General features: G+C 43.7%; 1 protein-coding gene across 1 annotated transcript in view; it reads left to right on the forward strand.

Moving 5' to 3' along the window:
- LOC126203454 (UDP-glycosyltransferase UGT5-like) overlaps positions 1-22834 on the forward strand; it is a 100006-nt gene that overhangs the window by 61096 nt on the left and 16076 nt on the right. Inside the window, exons 4-5 of the mRNA XM_049937771.1 lie at positions 6346-6568; positions 17411-17630. Of these exons, the coding sequence (XP_049793728.1) occupies positions 6346-6568; positions 17411-17630 (443 nt within the window). The remainder of the gene's footprint in view (positions 1-6345; positions 6569-17410; positions 17631-22834) is intronic.

Genomic DNA, 22834 nt, shown 5'->3' on the forward strand with positions numbered 1-22834 from the left:
GGATGTTATCCAAATGTATACCATTTTTTAGTTCAGGGTTCACTAAATGAAAGTTGCATTTTCTTTTTAATGTTTCAACTTTGTCAACAACAAATCCCACGATGGAATATATCTACAGCGAAGGTAGAGTCAGAATTCCGGAACAACTTAAGTTCGCGAACGAACATAGCAGATCAGTCTGACAGCCCGTTTCTGGACTAAATGCAATCTTGGTGAATGCTCAGAGCTGCCCCAACATGTAACCCTACACGAGATAATAGCGTGGGAGTAAGAAAAAATGTGCGGAGACAGTGGAAATCATTCTTATAGCGACGACAGCAGCATTCAGTTTCTGCACAAGATTTTGAACGTGATACTTCCAAGAGAGTCTTCCCTCTACTCCTAGTACTGAGATCTAAATATGGTGGACTTCGCTGACAATTTGACTACCTTTGGACGGGGAAAATTCACCTTTTCGAGCATTCCGTGTAAATAAATGTACGCAATGTGTTTTGTTCCAGTTAAGTGTTAATTTCCGAGAGGTAGATTCTAATGTTACTGAGGCCCTGTTAGCTACATCATTTGTATTAGGTTTACATCTTTCACAAAATCACTTCCATCCTCTGCAAACAGAATAACTGTTCTTTCATCAGTCGCGTTTAATAGCAGATCAGTGATACATTTCACGAAAAGCAATACACGCAAAACAGAACCGTGTTACACCTGCCACTTGACATGACCCCAGTCAGATTCAAACCTCTTCTATGTTTAATGAATGGAGGACAGTCTTCTGCTTCCTACTTTCCAGACATGAAGTAAATCATTGCTCAACTTTTTTCCTAATTTCATCATATTCGAACTGATGTTAAAAGGATTTCCACCGTTTTAAGGTGGGACATTATTTCGCCTTGCACAAAGGACTTATCGCAGCTGAGAGCTATCTGTGCACAAGTACCACACTTAACAATATCTCCCTGTCCCTGAGCACCAAGTCGTCTGAAGTTCTATGAATATTAATCGAGTATAGCCCTAGTTTTTATCCCAAGGAGGAACCTGCGTAGCTTAAATTGTGACGTCAGAGATTAAAGGAGGAGGGAAGGCGTGCTGGTATGAACTTTGTAGCGAAGTTTAAAGAACGAGTAACTATATAATTACCATTTATTTAACAGATGAAGTGCACTCCTAAAACTGCATTTACGTGAAACACACATAAAAATACTACTCCTATGTCTCCACACAGCAGACGACTATATCGTACCGATCATTATTACTCGGCTATTATTTGTATAATAAGCACACACAAAGGTTCAAACTGAGGGATTAATCGAAAGCGAAGTTCACCACTTTTCATTAATAACTGAATGGTCGAAGCTGGCTCATGTCTAGCAGTGAAAGGAATCATGAAAGTTAACTGGGAAGTGAATCGTGAGCAATTAAGTAAAATGTTCGGTTTCATCAGAATTCATAAAACAATACATAAATCATCACAATAGAGAATTCTGCAGTGCTCCTAATGATTAAGTTTGTTATAGAGAATTCAGACTCAAAATCGAGCAAACTTTCATCCAAATACCACTGTTCACGTGTCCACGGAACCAACACGTCATACATACTTCATAATGGACCAGCGATTGAATGCGGTCTAAGAAACCTAACCTCCCTCGTCTCCGTGCACAATGACCAAACGACATTTGCAGTAGGCGAACAGATTAATCAGTAAGACGCATTTACCATGGCTTCTACGCATTTCCTCCAATCATAAGACAGGAGAGTAGCACTTGATCCTTCGGCCTAGAATTCTTCATCCAGTTTGATGCCTGAAAATTTGAAAAAGATGTCCCTACGCTTGGATTCGAAGTGCCAATCGCGTGGTCGCCCTTTAGGTTCGTGCTGTCGAGTAAGGCGACAGAATGTCGTAGTGGACAATCTTTTCCAGAGCTATCTGCGAAGATTACATTCAGTTGCCTTCCCTTTGGGCTAGTGCGAAAATAAACCAAGAATTTACACCTGAATCTACCCTGTTGCATGCGTTTTGTTATTAGACCCACATTTATTCAAAAAGAGTGATCATCCATGCTTAGGACAGGTGGTTAAACGTACATGTTGTGCTGGTAATTAATTATAATACACTCTAAGACAAAAAAAGGAAACAATACACCCCACGAAGGAGTTATGCAAACTGATCACACATTAATATTCATGCAGGTATCGATGAAAAATGACAAATTGTGAACTTTGGCTGCCGATGGATCAGTGTGTGACGCTGCAGTGAAGTTTCACTGCGCAGCTGGCAGGGAGAGTAAGGAGGAGACGTGTTGCTACCAGGACATAAGGTCTTTGAGAATTCCATTCCGTGTACTCCACTGGACACTAACTGTGCCTCGCAGACAGGCACGTGAACAATAAGGCAGATTGAGATTTTCACTCTGCAGCGGAGTGTGCGCTGATATGAAACTTCCTAGCAGATTAAAACTGTGTGCCCGACCGAGACTCGAACTCGGGACCTTTGCCTTTCGCGGGCAAGTGCTCTACCAACTGAGCTACCGAAGCACGACTCACGCCCGGTACTCACAGCTTTACTTCCGCCAGTACCTCGTCTCCTACCTTCCAAACTTTACAGAAGCTCTCCTGCGAACCTTGCAGAACCAGCACTCCTGAAAGAAAGGACATTGCGGAGACATGGCTTAGCCACAGCCTGGGGGATGTTTCCAGGATGAGATTTTCACTCTGCAGCGGAGTGTGCGCTGATATGAAACTTCCTGGCAGATTAAAACTGTGTGCCCGACCGAGACTCGAACTCGGGACCTATGCCCTTCGCGGGCAAGTGCTCTACCAACTGAGCTACCGAAGCACGACTCACGCCTGGTACTCACAGCTTTACTTCCGCCAGTACCTCGTCTCCTACCTTCCAAACTTTACAGAAGCGCTCCTGCGAACCTTGCAGAACTAGCACTCCTGAAAGAAAGGATATTGCGGAGACATGGCTTAGCCACAGCCTGGGGGATGTTTCCAGAATGTGATTTTCACTCTGCAACGGAGTGTGCGCTGATATGAAACTTCCTGGCAGATTAAAACTGTGTGCCCGACCGAAACTCGGGACCTTTGCCTTTCGCGGGCAAGTGCTCTACCAACTGAGCTACCGAAGCACGACTCACGCCCGGTACTCACAACTTTACTTCCGCCAGTACCTCGTCTCCTACCTTCCAAACTTTACAGAAGCTCTCCTGCGAACCTTGCAGAACTAGCACTCCTGAAAGAAAGGATATTGCGGAGACATGGCTTAGCCACAGCCTGGGGGATGTTTCCAGAATGAGATTTTCACTCTGCAGCGGAGTGTGCGCTGATATGAAACTTCCTGGCAGATTAAAACTGTGTTTGGAAGGTAGGAGACGAGGTACTGGCGGAAGTAAAGCTGTGAGTACCGGGCGTGAGTCGTGCTTCGGTAGCTCAGTTGGTAGAGCACTTGCCCGCGAAGGGCAAAGGTCCCGAGTTCGAGTCTCGGTCGGGCACACAGTTTTAATCTGCCAGGAAGTTTTAATAAGGCAGATGTCAGCGTCTCAGAGAGAGGACGTGTACTTGAGCTCAAAGAAACCTCTTCGAGTAATTGGCTCGCTCGTCATTTCAGTAGGAGTAACGCCATTATTCGACGATGTTGGCAGGAATGGGCTAACCATGACCAACACAGCGTCAAGATGGAAGCGATCGAGCTAGAGAGACAAAACGTGAGGCTCGAGAAATTGTCACAGGGCACTCATATCCCCGGATTCATTATCGTCGATCCGACGTGCCACCGGTGCTTCAGTGACTACAAGGACCATTAACAGGCAGCTCAGAACGGTATCTGAGCTCACGGCACAATTTGAGCCGACTGCCACCACCTCCGTACACCAAAAAGCCCGTTTGCTGTGGTACCGGGCACATTTGGAGCTAAATCTCTTCGAATGGAGTAGAACTGTCTTCATTGTGAAGTCCCGCTTCGAAATGAATCGCGGAAATCGCGAAGGCGTGTCTGGAAACGTCCAAGAAAGCGGTGGTATACCAAACTGATTGTCGCGCGCCATATGGCCCGACAACCAGCACTCTTAGTCTGTAATGCAAATTCTTTTCATAGCAGGACCGTTACTCTTGACATCTGTGACAGCTCTAGAGCACAGCGGTACATCGATGATATTCTACGCCCCATTCTGTTGCCGTACATGGCGAGCCATCCTGGGCTTACATTTCAGCAAGATAATGCCCGTCGCCTCACGGCAAGAGTTTCTGCTGCTTGTCTTCGTGCAAGCCAAACCCTACCTTCGCCAGGTACGTCACCAGATCTCTCCCCAATTAAGAATGTATGGAGTGTTACGGGCTGGGTCCTCCAGCCAGTTCGGGGTTTTGATGACCTAATGCTCCAATTGGACAAAATTTGGCACGATATCACTCAAGAGGACATTCAACAACTCTGCCAATCAGTGCCAAGCCGAATAACTGCACGCATAACGTATAGAGGTGGACCAAAGAGTTGCTGACTTTTTAGATCAGTGAAGCTTCATGTCTTCAATAAATCATCGAATTTTTCTGAAACTGTTATCATTTATTTTTGGTACATCTACACCACATCGTCCGATTTCAGTCCAATTCGGCTAATTTCTTTATGATACGTCTTTATCTTTTTTATAAAGAAAAAAAGGATACATCTGAATAAAATGACGATGTAGAGGAAGCATATACTGTATTGTGCACTACAAGGTCCAATTTTCGTCTATTACCTTTTTTTTATATATATAAACACCTGGGATTACTAAGACCTTCCTACAATAGCCCTCTATCGGAATTTTACAAGTGGGAGATGTCTTCATAATAGTCATTCTTCTTCTTCACCATCGTTTTCCCTCTCTTATGACTAGTTTGTATTTCCGACGTGTTTATTCAGTTTTTTCCCCGGCGTATTTCTTCCATTTAACCCGGCAGTATGTCTCGTCCTCCATCAGTTGTTTCTTTTCTGGTCTGCACAAATACAGTTTATGCACCTGCTCTTTAGTCTGCCTCTCTCTTCCAACCAGTACACAAAAAATCTGGGTATACTTCTCCTCCACCAACTACCTACGTATGAGTAACCGAAGTCCATGCAAGAGAGAGCTCAATCGTCATCAGTCACCAACCGGACGCACGAGATCCTCATCTGTCTCACTTTCAGGTTTGTAAACGCTGCATAAGTCCCCATTCCTTCCAGTTTCTGTTAACTCCATTAAGCTTCGCCGCACAATACCTTTCTCAATACTGAATTGTCCCTCTGATCCATATCTTGCAACACCTCATATTTCCTCTAATAACTACATAATTTTCACATTACATCTCTCTTAAATTTTAATCACAGCGTTAGACTGTATTCCAACCTTTCTTGCATCTACACATCTCGTGCAATCGCTAATGGAAATTGGAAAAGGGGTCATAACATATTTGTAGCGGAATTGCCCCCGAAACACATCGAAAGGTCGCTTGTGGAGTATAAGTGTAGAGGTAGATGATTTAGAAAAGCTTCGCATCGGACCAGGATATCAATGCAATTAACCCGTCCTACCACTGGCGATCCACCCTACCAATCGTTGCCGCAATGGGCATCCTAAAGTAATGAAAATAAACGAGGCAATAGACTCTTAACATCTCTTTGACAACGAGACTGGGCAAGAATATGGCACAAGATTGACTGTGGCCCTTTTCAGAGGAACTACACTAGTTGTCTGGAATGATTTCGTAAATCGCGGAAAGTTTGCCTCAGGATAACCGGCTGGGAAATTAAATCCCATTCTCCCCGAATGCTTGACCGCTCCCTCGATCGGTGCATCATTCCGCTTATTGTGACGGCTCCATTTGCTTCCTAGTATTACCCGGTACAGCAAAACAGGGGCCCTTTTTGTTCTACCTATCAAAGGTAGTACTTTTATATCATTCTCCACATCTAAACCAAACCATTTACAATCGACGTATTATCGTCCTGAGTCTTCCACGATAATTTAAATTACCAGCATCCCATCACGCATCTCATAATTATTTTATCGTGATCACAGTTTATTCCTAATTTTCAGCTAGCTTAATGCCGAGATTGAAGTCAGTAGCATAGCTTGTGCCTGCGTTCCTAAGACTGGACAATGTAAATGACAAAGTAAATTTCAGAAATAATGTGCGTAGCTTACAACTAAATTCAAATAATGTCGGAAGTCGTATAGTCTTACTTAATACAACTGTTGGTGTTGCTAATGCAAAATTGTTACATGTTTCCCGGAAGTCATAAACGAAATTTACTTTCCCGGTTATCAAGACCAAATTAACTTCAAAATAAAGGTAACTACAATATTCTCACAACAAACTGTTTCCTGTCTGCAGTATTTTCAGAAGCTCCTGGATGATGCCAAGGATGGAGTAATACTTTTCAGCCTTGGATCTAACCTTCGCAGCTCCGACATGCCTGAAGCTAAAACAAAAGCATTTTTCGAGACATTTTCTAAAATGAAACAAATTATTCTCTGGAAGTGGGAAACAGATGATCTGGAAGGAAAACCAGATAACGTAAAAACTGAAAAATGGCTGCCGCAGTCGGATATAATGGGTAATAGCCTTTGGCTTTTAGTAAAAATTTCGTAAAATAATTACCTGCACACTGCAATTCAAAATTTCATTGTTTTTGTAGCTAATAGGGAATAGCTTTTGCTGTTACGTGGATTTTTTTTTTTGTAATTGTCAGCATTTCTATTGGTTCGACGTAATAACTCATATATTCTGCACGATTATGGTCTTTCTAGGCTCTACTGCATATCATTTAGTTGAGTCACTATTTGAGTGTTTGAATAAACACTGTTTGATAATTCAATTCCTGGACCTGCTAGTAACTTTTTTCATTTCGTCAATACTTGCATCAGAAAAGAGTGGATAATAAGCTACATCCTTGTTTAACTCCTGTTTTTCCTAAATGTGTTCACTTCTATTAATTGGTGTTTCTATGATAAAATTGATATTCCTATACAGACTCCTTATTACTAAAATTTGGTTTGGAAGATACACCTAATTTTCTACTATTTGCCAGAACATTATTCGATTTATCCTGTTTATCGTCTTATCAAAATCAATAAAAGGGAGATGTGTTCCCAGATCCTTTCCTATTCTTTGTTCTGTGATTTATATAATGGTGAAGTCATTATCCATGCGAAATCTCCCTTTCCTAAATCCAGTTTCTCTTCTCCTAACAGACAATCAGCAATAGTGTTTAATCTGTTATGTATTATTTTAGTATAGATTTTGTATCGTATATTCAAGAGACTAGATTTTCTCGTAATTTTCACAGTTATTGCGATCTCCTCTTTTGACTAGATTTTTAACTAGAGCTGTCGACCAAGAAAGAGGTACGAGCATCTTACAGTTTTCCCTGCATTTACTGAGCAGACTCTAAAGTCTTAATTTGCATGTTATATACCTTTATTTAACCTTTTTCACTCTATAGAATACAGGTATCTTCCTATGTTTTACATATCGTAATAGTGTATCTTGTTCTTGTACTGTTATAGGGTCTAATTCTGGAATCTTACTAGGTTTGTGCATAAGTTCGTAGTGTTTTTGTTTTACACGCTGGTATTTCGGTTGCTATGGGTTTACTTATGGACTGTCATTTTTATTTGTAATTCACTGTTGCTATTTGAGCTTACAAATTGTCATTTTATCGTTTGGAGCTAGAAATGGAGTGTAAATCGGAGAAATCGGAATATTTCCGACATAATTTTCCTGTTTGAGTTCATTAGAGTGGTGACAGCAGCGAAGGCAGCCAGAAACATTTGCGCCGTGAATGAACATAATGTCATTGGACAGAGCACTGCTGGAAAATGGTTTTTAGTTTTACGGAGGATCGTTCTGACATTTGTGACTCTCCACGATCAGGAAGACCTTCATGGATTGATGAAGATCGTTTACACGCATTAATTCACAATCGACGTCGGGGTCAGTACTGGAGAAGTGGCAAATGTGGTGAACCTTGATGATTTCACTATCGTGCGACAGTTGCATGCAATGGGGAAGGTTCTAAAATCAGGTATATGGTTACCGTATGCTCTAATTCAAAATCACAAAATTCAGCAGGTGGCCACATGTGGATCTATTCTTGCTCGTCATCAATTGGCTCGTGAGAAACGCTAGTCATTCCTATCCTGCATCGTTACTGGTGATGAGAAATGGTGTCTTCACGCTAATATAAGAGAGAGGAAGGAATGGCTGAGCCCAGGCAAACAGCACCTCCCTGTACAAGGATCTGCACTTATCGACCAAAGATAATGTTGTGCATCTGGTGGAGCAACTACGTTGCGGTGTACTACGAATTGCTTTTCCTATGGATAACCGTCACTGCTGAAGTTTATTCCCAACAACTGAGACGTCTTTCGGCCGCAATCCAAGAACAACGATAAGGCAGAATGCATGAAGTGGTGCTATTCCACTGTAGAGTAGTTGGGTTGGGAAGTCATTTCGCAGCCACCTTATTCACCTGATCTTCCGCCTTCAGATTTTCACCTTTTCCGTTGTCTACCGAACAGCCTTCAAGGAACTTCCTATCCGGATGAAAATGTGCTCCGAATATGGCTCTACGTGTTCTTCGTCTCAAATCCACGTGCTTTATACTGTAGCGCAATCGAAGAGTTAAATCAGCGTTGGCAGACTTTTGTAAATAGTGAAGGAGAGTTTATTATTGATGACTAAAGTCTCTGTTATGTGTGTCTGTTGTGTTTATTAAACTTACGGAGAAACGCTACGAACTTACACACCAGTCCAACTCATCCATGGGACCTGTCTACTTCTGTGTCACTCAGTCACTCATTATACCACAGCCGTTAATAATGTCTTACTTATTGTAACTCTTCAGGCTTTCCCGGCGATCTAATGACATCTTGGGTTGTCGGGTGTTCTGCCGGATATCAGCGTCGTACTTGCACGATATTTCGGTCACGTAGCTCGTAACCTTCATCAGGTGCGACCTGAGACTGCTCCTCGAGTGGACCTGGTCCAGTATTTATGCCTATGGCCTTCCCCCTCCACCAACGGCTGCAGGCGCTTCCTCTGTGGTCCGCGCCCATTCCCTGCGACCTACTGGAGCGCGGCTGCTCCGTTTTCGGTCCGCTGCGGTTCTACGTGTTCCCTCTGCGGTCCGCGCCCACCAAACCCGCTCCTGGGGGTTTCATCTACGGTCTGGGGTACCAAGCGTTCCCCCTGCGGTCCGCGCCCGCTCACCACGACCTGTTGGAGCGTTGCCGCTCCGTTTTTCGTCCGCTGCGGCTCTAGATGTCCCCTCTGCGGTCCGCGCCCACCAGTCCCACTTCTGGGCGTTTGATCTTCGGTCTGGTGCGCCTGGCAGTCCGTCAGGGGCTCGTTTTCCATCTCCATGTCTCTGGTTCTTCTGTTTGTGTAGTGTTGCAGCTGGCCCCGTTGCTCCTTTAACAATTCCAGAGCCGGATCCCATGCTCTGCTTAGTTGGTACCCTGTGTCACGGTTCATAAGATCGTCAGCCATTTTAATTTCTATCGATTCTCTTATAATACTGTCCCAAAATCTGGGTGTTTGTGCTAGAATCTTGGTATCCTCATACTTCATGGCATGATCTAGTTCTAGACAGTGTTCAGCAATGGCTGACTTAGTCACCTGTCTTAATCTAGTGTGCCTCTGATGTTCTTTGCACCTGATCTCCACAGTTCTGGTCGTCTGGCCAATGTAGGACATGCCACATTGACAAGGTATATTGTAAATCCCTGGTTTTCGTAATCCCAGGTCGTCTTTGACACTCCCCAGCAACGGGGCCAGCTGCAACACTACACAAACAGAAGAACCAGAGACATGGAGATGGAAAACGAGCCCCTGACGGACTGCCAGGCGCACCAGACCGAAGATCAAACGCCCAGAAGTGGGACTGGTGGGCGCGGACCGCAGAGGGGACATCTAGAGCCGCAGCGGACGAAAAACGGAGCGGCAACGCTCCAACAGGTCGTGGTGAGCGGGCGCGGACCGCAGGGGGAACGCTTGGTACCCCAGACCGTAGATGAAACCCCCAGGAGCGGGTTTGGTGGGCGCGGACCGCAGAGGGAACACGTAGAACCGCAGCGGACCGAAAACGGAGCAGCCGCGCTCCAGCAGGTCGCAGGGAATGGGCGCGGACCACAGAGGAAGCGCCTGCAGCCGTTGGTGGAGGGGGAAGGCCATAGGCATAAATACTGGACCAGGTCCACTCGAGGAGCAGTCTCAGGTCGCACCTGATGAAGGTTACGAGCTACGTGACCGAAATATCGTGCAAGTACGACGCTGATATCCGGCAGAACACCCGACAACCCAAGATGTCGTCTTACTTATTGTTTTTCGCGTATTAACTTTAATCTCGCAGTATCTTTTTATGACTTATTTATGTGCTAATTTAGTTTGAATCCAATTAGTTGCCCTCCACGTACATCGTACCCTACTTCACATATAAACTCTTTCCATGTTTCCTCGTGGGCCTTTACATACTTCATAAGATACATCACTTTTATTTTGTAAATATATCTTGTATGCTTTATGTCGTCTAATGATAACGACTGTATTTGTCGAATCGTTTGTCGTACTGACGTCACTGTTTCTACGATTACTTTCAGACTCGGCTGCTGTAGCTTAGAAGTAATGCGAGATACACGTTTGTGCACAGCCTTCAGCTGTCATACAACACCGACACTACTACGCGGACGTTGTTCTCACTGCAGCGCCCGCCACTACCACAGTTCCCTGCCCTACCCTGCCGACTATGCATTTCAAGGATTTAGCACTTCATACGGCGGTTTAGATGATAATTACAGCGCTTCTTACGGCAACAAAAGCTAGTTTGGCCATGTTCCTTGTGGTACGAGGATTACGATTAGCCGGCCGCTGTGACTGAGCGGTTCTAGGCGCTTCAGTCCGGAACCGCGCTGCTGCTACGGTCGCAGGTTCGAATCCTGCCTAGCGCATGGATGTGTGTGATGTCCTCAGGTTAGTTAGGTTTAAGTCGTTCCAAATCTAGGGGACTGATGCCCTCAGATGTTAAGTCCCATAGTGCTCAGAGCCATCTGAACCATTTTGATTACGATTGGCCAATCCGCTGTTTATGTTCGAAGTGTTAGCTGTGCTATTATTAGCTAAGTATTTGAATGGTAAAAGTGCACTTACGACGAGGGCAGCTGTTCCGTGACGTGCAGCTGTTGGTAATGGCCCGATGTATCGTGGGAAATGAAGATTACCAATTACGAGTCAGATGTTGATAGCCAGTGAGGAAGTTGTTTTTCATTTCTTTCGCTGTGTAAATAACCGTAGCTGCACAGTTAGCGGATACTTCGTTTCTCTCATAGGAATTTCAAAGAACGTTGTTCTTCGTTTCATTAGCTGTGTTAATAAACGTAGCTGCATAGTTATCTGACACTTCGTTCCTTTCGTAGGAATTTCAAATTTTAGTTATGCTGTTACTAGCTATCATGAAAACATCTTCAAAAATCGTGACGTGTTTGGAAGCAATAGCCACATATACTTGAGAACCTACAAACTAAATATGAGAAACCGTGATTCAACTCCCGGCAGTCGTGAAAATTCAATTGTCGCATGAGTGGCTTTTCCACAGCATGATCATTTGCAATACATCAAGTGCCTTGTACCTAAATATTGCTGCTCGTTTTGCTCGCAGCGATTTAAGCTGTGCTCTTAAGTTCCTTCCTAGCCACACTTCAGAAAATATCAGCTAACTTTATCAACAAAGCGAAATGAGTGAAGAACAACATTCCCACTGGCGATCTGCAGCTGACTCATTATTCACCGTCTTGACTTCTCGTGATTCATCACGTCGTTACCAACAGCTGCACGTCACGTAAAATCTGCAAACATCGTAAGTGCAAATTCACTTGCAATTTTTCTGGAAGTTTTGTGTAACGAAACATAAATTAAACACGCCTGCAGTGTGTTCAGCATTCAGTACCACTAATCGAAGCGACTAAACCGCAAATATTTCATTTTAAAAGCGGTACCCATTCACTCTATCCGGAACACATTTCACTGACGGTATTGGTATATGCCGCTGAACGCACGTAGAAAAATACATCATTGCACGACACGAATTTCAGGAAATATGACGTCGTAAACACTGAGATGCGTGAAACACTGCCGAATCATTAATGACGTATTGTTTTGTTACCTCTGTATCACTAACTCTATTCACAGCGCACGTTGTATAGGGTAGGCATATATACCACTGGATGTACCTACAAAATTATATCATTGCACAGAGCATAGTTCAGAAGTAACGACCTCATAAACATTAGCAAGCGAGGAAATGGAACTGAAGGGCGAAATCTGCTAGACACACAGGTGAAATATGTGTACAAATAAGTGTTCAGTTTGTGTGAAATATATTTGACATATGCGTATGCGAGTAAAGCCATGGGAAAAACTCATCCCAAACCGCTGGAACGATTTCAATCTTATTTGGCTCACGTATTGGTTACAGTCTGGAAAGAAATACTGTAGGGGTAAGAACGCCCGTGAGTGTGACAACGGGGAGAGAGAATGGAGGACGAGGAGATGGACAGGCAGCTCGGGGGGAGGTGGAGATAAGTACAGATGGGAGGAGGATACGGAGCGAGATAGAGGAGTGGTAAATGGACAGAGAAAGGGGAGAGGAGAAGATAGACTAAGGGAGGAGTGAGCAGGACACGGATTAATGTAAGACTGGAATAAATAAATAACCGTGCATCGCTGGGTTTCTCAGCTAGTATTACGATAAATAAAATACGATACTCAGGTTTTAACGTTATTAAAGAGCCAACGACTATACTGGAATTATAACTATGTGAAATTTAAAATTTTCCCACCGAATTAAATGTTGGAAGAGGTATGGGGATTGTAGTCGGTCGTCGTAAACTTTACTCCACGGTATTTCAACTGGACACCGGCCAGTCATTTTGAGGTGAGCCATCGGTGAGTGACGAAGAAGTTCTCCAGAGACGTTCATACGGAGAAGATAAGTTAATGGAGTTTTTACATCATCTTAACTCCTTTCATGCGAACATTCGAATTAGTACGGAATTAGAGAAAGATGGTTGTCTCCCATTCCTGGATGCTTTGGTTAGACGAAAGAGTGACGGCTCTCTGGGACATTCCGTTTATAGTAAGCCCACTCACACTGATTTGTACCTCCACTCTTCAAATTGCTATCACCCATCCCAAACCATGAGAGTCCTTAAAACCCTTATTCTCATGGATGCAGATAGGTTACCTAAAGAGCTCGCACATTTAAGGACAGTGTTGAGAGACAATGGATACTCGACCCGTCAAAGTAACTGGGCATTCTCAGCTAAAGCTATGAACCGGAAGGGGATAAAGAGGAGAACGTGACAGCAAAGCCCCTAGCTTTTCTTCCATTTGTTGGAAGTATTTCCTTCACAATAGCAAAAATCCTTAGCAGATTTCAGGTAAAATTGATTATCCCCCCACCATCTAAGATTTCGGACCTGCTGGGAACTGTGAAGGATAACTTATTATTGCGGAAGATGGGAATTTACAAACTACCTTGCTAGCGTGGTATGGCGTATATAAGACAAACAGCACGCACAGAGGAAGAACCTTGCACAGAACATAAACATTACACTTGCCTTCTGCAACCCAGTAAGTCTACAAGTGCGGAACATTATATCTCCAACGGACATTCAATAGGATATGACATTACATTAATTTTGACCACAGCAACGTCTTTTTTCGACTCCATCATAAAAGAATCCGTTGCAATACCCTTCTCTATTGAACCGTGACAGCGGCTACTACCTGTATGACGCGTGGAATCCCGTCATCTCCGAGATTTGTTCCAGACGGAGATGCTAGAATACTCCGATGAGTGCGTCAACGACAAAGACAGCTGATCCTTACCGAGCGAGGAGGCGCAGTGGATAGCACACTGGACTTGCATTCCGGAGGACGACTGATCAAACTCGCGTCCGGCCATCCTTATTTAGGTTTTCCGAATTTCCCCTAAATCACTCCAGGCAAATACTTGGTTGGTTCTTCGCACGGCCGACTTCCTTCCCCGTCTTCCCTTAACCGAGAGGGGCAGATGACCTCGCTGTTTGATCCGCTCCCTCCCCCCCCCCCCTTCCGCCCAAAATCAACCAGCTGATCCCTGCAGTTCCACCAGCGAGGACGCTGCCGCCGGATGGTGTGGTCCGTTTGGCACTGTGACTCTGACGCATCCAAAGCAATATCATCAGCGCGCTATATAAGGCGGAGTGATTCTCCGATGGATCACCAGAAGATGACTGGCAGGTGTCCAGTTGACCTACCGTGGAGTGAAGTTTACGACTGGCTGCAATCCCGAAATCTCTTCGAACAATTGTAATTATATGATGTTTAAAGCTTTCCCGGCGTACTGATTGTTCCATAAAAACACGGGAGAACTGCCGGATATCGAAGATTAGACAAGTTACGTGAAAGAAGAGCGAGGCTGCTGAGCTCGCTGATATTCTTATTAAGTTGCAGAGACAAGGGCATTATTCCAACGTTTGCCAAAATTGTGCATTTCATAAATACCACTGCTGCAAACAACATCAAACGTAAAGCAAGCATGGCTTTGGTGAGAGAAAGGATTCGGTTTACTCGGCGTGAATTGGATTCTGTGTCAACGGACATGTTCCACATACATCTGGAATTGGCAGCAAGACTATCTTCTCTGTGTGGGACTGGGTGGATGGTGTGACATGGGCTAAAGCAAACTGGCGCCATGATAAAACTGTGACGAGGCAAACTGCCAAGATTGACAGACTTTCTAAACAGATGCAGCAGGAAGTTCCAACTCGACGATCTGTTGTTAATTTGACAGAGAAAACTTTAGATGACACGACTGTGTCTGTGCTAGCAAAAGGACTGAATTTTGCACCCACACCTGTTTCACCGCCACTAGTGGATTTCATGAGTGCCATCGAAGAAGCTGTACGCCGTATTGATACAGATGAAGCAGAGGAAGTTCGTCGAGAGTCTTGCCGTGTATTGACCAGGGGTGCACCAATGAAGAATAACATCTCGCCCATGGAGAGGATAGCCCTCCGTAACTTACCAGCAGATGTGGATACAGTAGTCTTAAAATCTGACAAAGGAAACGCTACTGTCCTCATACCAAGGGATGACTATATTAATAAGATCAATGTTTTATTATGTGATTCAACGAATCGCAAAATCGATAAGGATCCCACGAGCCGAGTAGTGCGAAAAACAGCAGAACTTTTTTCAAATAGTTCTCTACCGAAGGAGGTCATCAACAGACTGAAACCAAACAGTTCAGTTCCACCTAGGCTATATGGACTGCCTAAGATCCACAAGGAAAATGTGCCATTACGTCCAATTGTGAGTAACATTGGATCAGCCACCTACGACCTAGCAAAATTCCTGGCATCTTTGCTCAAACCAATGATAGGCAAGTGTGCACATCACATAAAGAATTCTGGTGATTTTATCAGTCGACTTCAGTCACTACAACTGCAAAGTAGTGACTTATTGGTCAGTCTTGATGTGGTTTCACTGTTCACAAAGGTGCCTCTGGTGGACTCACTACACCTCATTGGCAATATGTTTGGTGCAGACATTACAGCGTTGTTTGAGCACACTCTCTCCTCTACATATTTTATATTTAACAACGAATTTTACGAACAATCTGATGGTGTCGCCATGGGGAGTCCTTTGTCTCCCCTGGTGGCCAATCTTTTTATGGAGTATTTTGAGGAGAGAGCACTCGACTGTGCCACTTTTAAACCGACAGTATTTTGGCCGTACGTTGACGACACTTTTATAGTGTGGCCTCATGGTCTGGACCGTCTCCAAGAATTTTTACGTCACATGAACTCCATACATGAAAGCATAAATTTTACCATGGAGATAGAGAAAGATGGTTGTCTGCCATTTTTAGACGTCTTGGTGCGACGGAAGAGTGATGGCACACTTGGTCACTCGGTGTACAGAAAGCCCACTCATACAAACCTGTATCTACAAGCTACTAGTTGCGACCATCCATCACAAACAATGGGCGTTCTCAAAACCTTGTTCCACCGTGCCCATACTATCTCTGACGCCGACAGTCTTCAAGCGGAACTGGAACACCTGCAAAAAGTATTTTTGAAGAATGGCTTTCCACCTAGGCAAGTGAACAGAGTGATGAAGACCTAAAAACGACGGAACAAGGAAGAAGAAGAGGCCTTCAGGTCGACTGTTTATCTACCATTTATTGGGAATATTTCTTCACAGATAGGCAGAATATTGAGAAAGTATCAAGTGAGAGTCATCTTTCGCCCTCCTTCCAAAATTTCATCACTGGTGGGATCCGTTAAAGACGACCTGGGCCTGCGTAAACCAGGTGTTTAAAAAATTCCGTGTGAATGCGGCAAATCATATATAGGGCAAACAACACGAACTGTGCAGGAACGCATTGTGGAACACCAACGGCATACTCGCCTTCTCCAACCCACCAAGTCCGCAAATCGCCGAACATTGTATTTCCACAGACCATTCCATGAATTACAACGACACAAAAATTTTGGCCCATACATCAAACTTTTGGAGCTCGATTATCAATGAATCTGTGGAAATAAGATTGTTGATGATGATGATTATTAGTGTTTTAGGGCGCACAACAGCGAGGTTATCAGCGCCCGTTCCCAAAAGTTCAATTCAGAGCCGAATTGTGAGAGAATTGGTATTGTTCAAATTGCAAGATGGGACACAGCACATCAAAACAGGGAGATAAAACTGAAAATAAAATAGCAGTACAAACAGGGAAAAATGATTAACGGTGGCTGAGTGACCACTTACAAATAATGGGTGACCAAACCACTGGACAGCACATTAAGAGTTCAATCCCAATATTTTGGGAAGAAGGCCAGACATCACACAAAAACGTAAAACTCTAGCAACACTCGCCTCATTATTAGTTAAAAGAGAGGGTAGGTCTGGTGGGAAACTGAAATCGTCCCTCAAACAACGAGACTCTCATCAATCGAGATAGCGGATATCAGCTAAACTCTGTTTGGAATCCTGTTCTAGAGAAGCTTCGTAGTCGACGTAGTTATCTGCGTAAAGATGGAAATCGACCTGACACCGATACGCCAGGCTTTCACAGTGGAGAGGCGAGGCGCAGCGCACGGAGCCGTTATGAACGCGCGCGCTGAGCAGCGCATGCGCAATGTCACCTCAGAAGGCTTTAAATACCGGAGCTCAGCGCGTACTCGCCAGTACTACTACAGTGGCATTCACCTGAAGATGGCCAGAAGACTCTGCGCCGAAATATCGTGGCAGGAAGTTACTGATATCCGGCAGTTCTCCCGTGTTTTTATGGAACAATTGTAATTATAAATTTTAACGCGTTGGTGCAGTTACCTTTGTGATGTTGGTGTTCCAGCTCACGATAACGTGCGGCTGTTCATCACGCACGGCGGCTTGTTGAGCATGACAGAGGCCGTGCACCACGGGCTACCGGTGGTGGTGGTGCCGTTCTTTGGAGACCAGCACTTCAACGCCAGGCAAGCTGAGCACCTCGGCTACGCCGTCAGGCTTGACTTCAGTAACATCACAGCGGATTCACTCACCTGGGCACTTACAGAAGTGCTTAATAACCCTAGGTAAGCTGGATACAACACGCATGCTCACAAACGGCAGGAGTTGTGGGCGTCTTTATACTAGTGTTGTTCAGTAAAGAATGATCATATTTTTTTGCAGTCAGACATTCTCGCGCTAGAATCTAATTTTAAAATATTCTGTTAGCTTAATGTGTAACAAACACGTAACACTAGTTTCACTGTTGGCAATGGTTCCCGCCAGTCAGAGGTCGGCAAATTGAGACATACATTATGTGATCGAAAGTATCCGGACACCTGGCTGAAAATAAGCTACAAGTTCGTGGCGCCATTCATCGGTATTGCTGGAATTCAGTATGGTGATGGTCCACCCTTAGCCTTGATGACAGCTTCCACTCTCGCAGGCATACCGTTCAATCAGGTGATGGAAGGTTTGTTGGGGAATTGCAGCCCATTCTTCACGGAGTGCTGTACTGATGATAGGTATCGATGTCGGTCGGTGAGGCACGGCACGAAGTCGGCGTTTCAAAACATCCCAAAGGCGTTCTATAGGATTCAGGTCAGGACCCTGTGCAGGCCAGGCCATTACAGGGATGTTATTGTCGTGTAACCACTCGGCCACAGGCCGTGCGTTATGTACAGGTGCTCGATCGTGATGAAAGGTGCAATCGCCATCCCTAAATTGCTCTTCAACGGTGGGAAGCAAAAATGTGCTTACAACATCAATGTAGACCTGTGCTGTGATAGTGCCAAGCAAAATAACAAGGGGTGAAAGTCCCCTCCATGGAAAACACGACCACACCGTAACACCACCGCCTCCGAATGTTACTGTTGGCAATACACACGCTGGCAGATGACGTACACCGGTCATTCGCCGTACCCACACTCTGACATCGGATCACCACATTGTGTACCGTGATTAGGCACTCCACACAACGTTTTCCCACTGTTCAGTCATCCAATGTTTACGCTCTTTGCGCCACGCGAGGCGTCGTTTGGCGTTTACCAGCGTGATTTGTGGCTTATGAGCAGCCACTCGACCATGATATCCAAGTTTTTTCACCTCCTGCGTAACTGCCATAGTACTTGCAACGGATGCAGATGCAGTTTGGAATTCCTGTGTGATGGTCTGAATAGATGTCTGCCTATTACACATTACGACACTCTTCAAATGTCGGCGGTCTCTGCCAGTCAGTAGACGAGGTCAGTCTGTACGCTTTTCTGCTGTACATGTCCCTTGACGTTTCCACTTCACTATCACATCGGAAGCAGTGGACCTGGGTATGTTTAGGACAGTGGAAGTGTTGCGAACAGACGTATGACACCAGTGACACACTTCACCACGTTAGAAGTCTGTGAGTTCCGCGGAGCACCCCATTCTGCTCTCTCACGATGTCTAATGACTACTGCGGTCGCTGATATGGAGTACCTGGCAGTGAGTGGCAGTACAATGCACCTAATATGAAAAATGTATGTTTTTGGGGGTGACCGGATACTTTTGATGACATAGTGTATCAGAGTGGTTTGGCGGTGTATGTTCAGGCCAAAAATGCTCATTCATTATCTGCCAGCACTTTTTTTATCAGTCTTGTCATATTACAGCTGAAACAATTACACATGTCATATGCTGCTGATATCACTATCGGCATTTGCTTACCTGCAAGGTCATACCAGAAATATTGACATCCTGCCATGTGGCAAGGTCAAGGAGTGAACGGCCACCCCACCCCCTGCACCTCTGCAAATTCAGCCTGAAGCACGCCCCCCTCCCCTCTCCCCATTCGCCTTGTGCGCCCTTCCCACTGCACGGTATTCGTGAACGCGAGACTCGAATGGAGTTAATATTGTAAAACAAACTGCAAAACGACTTAGAAGAAATATCGGAATGGTGCGAAAAGTGGCAGTTGACTTTAAATAACGAAAAGTGTGAGGTCATCCATATGAGTGCTAAAAGGAACGCGTTAAACTTCGGTCACACGATAAATCAGTCTAATCTAAAAGCCGTAAATTCAACTAAATACCTAGGTATAACAATTACGAACATTTTAAATTGGAAGGAACACACAGAAAATGTCGTGGGGAAGGCTAACCAAAGACTGCGTTTCATTGGCAGGACACTTAGAAAATATAACAGACCTACTAAGGATACTTCCTACACTACGCGTGTCCGTCCACTTTTAGAATACTACTGCGGGGTGTGGGATCCTTACCAGATAGGACTGACTGAGTACATCGAAAAAGTTCAAAGAAAGGCAGCACGTTTTGTATTATCGCGAAATATGGGAGAGAATGCCACAGAAATGGTACAGGATTTGGGATGGACATCATTAAAAGAAAGGCGTTTTTCGTTGCGACGGAATCTTCTCACGAAATTCCAATCACCAACTTTCTCCTCCGAATGCGAAAATATTTTGTTGACACCGACTTACATAGGGAGGAATGATCACCAAGATAAAATAAGGGAAATCAGTGCTTGTACGGGAAGATATAGGTGTTCATTCTTCCCGCGCGCTATACAAGATTGGAATAATAGAGAATTGTGAAGGTGGTTCGATGAACCCTCTGCCAGGCACTTAAATGTGATTTGCAGGGTATCCATGTAGATGCAGATGTAGATGTAGAACGTTGTTCTAATTAATAATGAGAGAACTTTACGATTACGTTAAATGAAGTCTAAATTGTGGAACGGATGCAAAACTCGAATTATCGTGTAACGTGTTGCATCTGCAAGTGGTGTACTTACACTGTGTTACGGTTGGCAAAACATTACACGAATTGATTGGGCTATGGAACTCTCAATACCAATAAAGAAGCACATTCTATTCAAAACACATTCAGCCTCTTAGGCACTGAATCCTCTGGCCCTGTTCAAAACTGAACTCTTTGGTCGCTGTGCACATAAGAAATAAATTAAATTGTCTAACCTCTAGAGCAGTAACACAGTAAGGCGATATATTCTGGTCTCTCATGAAAAACTAAAATATGCTAGCTACAGGCTCAGCAGTGTGCAACGCTGACAGTAATATTTTGCAATGTACGTATAATTCTTTTGGCTGATAAATGAACACATTTATGAGAAATCCAACTTCCTGCAAAAGTATGTGACCTGGACAGGGAGGTGGTACTGATTATGATGAATTACTAACAGTGTGTTTTTTACTAGCAAAATTATATTGCAAGTTAAGTTTGGTTTTTCAAAAAGAACATATGATAATTGAAGTTACAATACTCACAATTGATTCACAAACAATTATATTTAAACAGCAAGTATTATCTAACCTCATTTAACCAGTATAAATGCAAATCATCAAATTACATATAGTGTAGGGAAGCAGCCTACTCACGCCGTAATAAACTCACATCAGCCTTTCCATTTTATGCCAGCCAGTTTGCTGTAACTAGCTCTCACGTCATAAATGTTGCCCAATACTTTAAAAATCAAGCAAATAACCTAAAACCTTTCTAGCATGTCAGAAGTAATACTAAATTAATGTGTGTTGAATATCAGTTCGATAACTTTAGTCATTTTTTAAATTTGGACGTTTTTCTGTAAAAATCATTGGCGCAACAGAAAAGAGCTAGAGACTTCAAAATTTATATTTAGATTCATCTTTCATAATGATTTAATAAAAACAGTACTTTGGATTTCACAAATTAAAATTTTAGTGGAAATTCATGATTTTCTGGTTTTCATCTCAAAACTTAAGGAAGCAAGATAGATTAAGTAGACTAATAAATAAGGCTAGGATGTTTACATTTAAGGAGGTTGGAGATCCGCTATAGCTATGAAGATGTGAAAAGTTTCATTTGAATACCTATAAAAGTATAGCGATAGCGTATCTCTAAAGGGCCAGTTCAGAGCTCGTCTACTGCGTGCAGTGTAATTAAATTAATTCTCTCGCCCAAAATATTTAACTTAGCCACGTCAAAATTTTATTATCAATACGTACCTGCGTGCTAAATGCACATTTAAATTAAGAGCTTCATCGGCCATCAGCAAGAGAAGCTATAATTTATTATGTAACTTGAAGTGGTGCGTTACTAGCCCAGCGGCTAGTCGGGAGAGCCGATTTGATCAGGCGTTCCCTTAGCCGTCCGCACCGCGGCTTTATATATAAGAACGCTGCGCGAGGAAGGAAGGCCCCAGTTCTCTCCAGACGCTGAATAACACGCCATCTGTGTCGGGAGTCGCGTCGCATCGGTATCACTGCTGCAAACAGCCTCGGGTGCCGTATTAAGTTACTAGAGATATGCGTAACCATGAAATCATTTCAAGTGAAGTGTTAATTCTGGGATGATTTTCATTATCTAGCTTCAGTTTGCGTATTGTCGTATTTTCACGTGCCGTCGCGGGACAGACATTCTACCAATTATTTAGCGTGGCGTTTGATGAAACTAATCATCAAATTATGGCGAGCATTCATTTCAACATTTAATTCTGACGTTTATAGTTGCATCAGCGCATTAGACTCTGAACTGCTCTGATAGTTAGGTTGTTGGGATACTTGTGTTTTTTTTTATCTGTGACTTTGAGAATATACTCAACTATTTTGGAAAATCGTTTTTGATTAGAAATCCCAGACAATCTCCTAATTCCTCAGAGCTATAAGCTGCAGCTATAATTGTATTCTCAGATGAAGTGGGCACTAGGAACTCTAATTACAGGTTTCACGTTTTGTTAAATCACTTTCTGGGTGCTAAAAAGTAAATAGAGAGCCAGTGTTGAGAACGGCGAAAGACAGCATTAACAACATTCTAAAAGCCAGAAACTGATTCAACATTCAAACATTTATACAGCAACAGCAATTATTTTTCCTAAATTCTAACCGCCGCCCCACAATAGCTCTGTTAATAAATCATAAAAGCATAACAAAAATGAAACATGTAACTAGCCTTTCTATCAAAACCATCCACTTACATTCTGGGGTTACTCAACAATTACAAATTATCAGCCAACTGACCTATACTAACGCGCTGGCAAAACAAAAGCATAATTATTAAACATCTTTACCTTGCTTGCATCATGAAGACTTCTGCTTCCATGTTCAACAAGATTGACATACCTAAATTAATCTAACAGTTGGTGGCTTCACACAGCACACCGAAAAACTGTCCACTCCATCGTCTTTCCCTCACAGACACTACCTACAACTGTGCACCTAGAGCTGTCATACTCCAAGACTATAATAATCTCAACCAAAAACAGTATCTTTGGCTCTGCGGTCGTGCACAGTCAGCAATCCGCATTA

This window comes from Schistocerca nitens, chromosome 9 (assembly GCF_023898315.1).
Source record: "Schistocerca nitens isolate TAMUIC-IGC-003100 chromosome 9, iqSchNite1.1, whole genome shotgun sequence".
In the NCBI taxonomy this organism is placed as follows: domain Eukaryota; kingdom Metazoa; phylum Arthropoda; class Insecta; order Orthoptera; family Acrididae; genus Schistocerca; species Schistocerca nitens.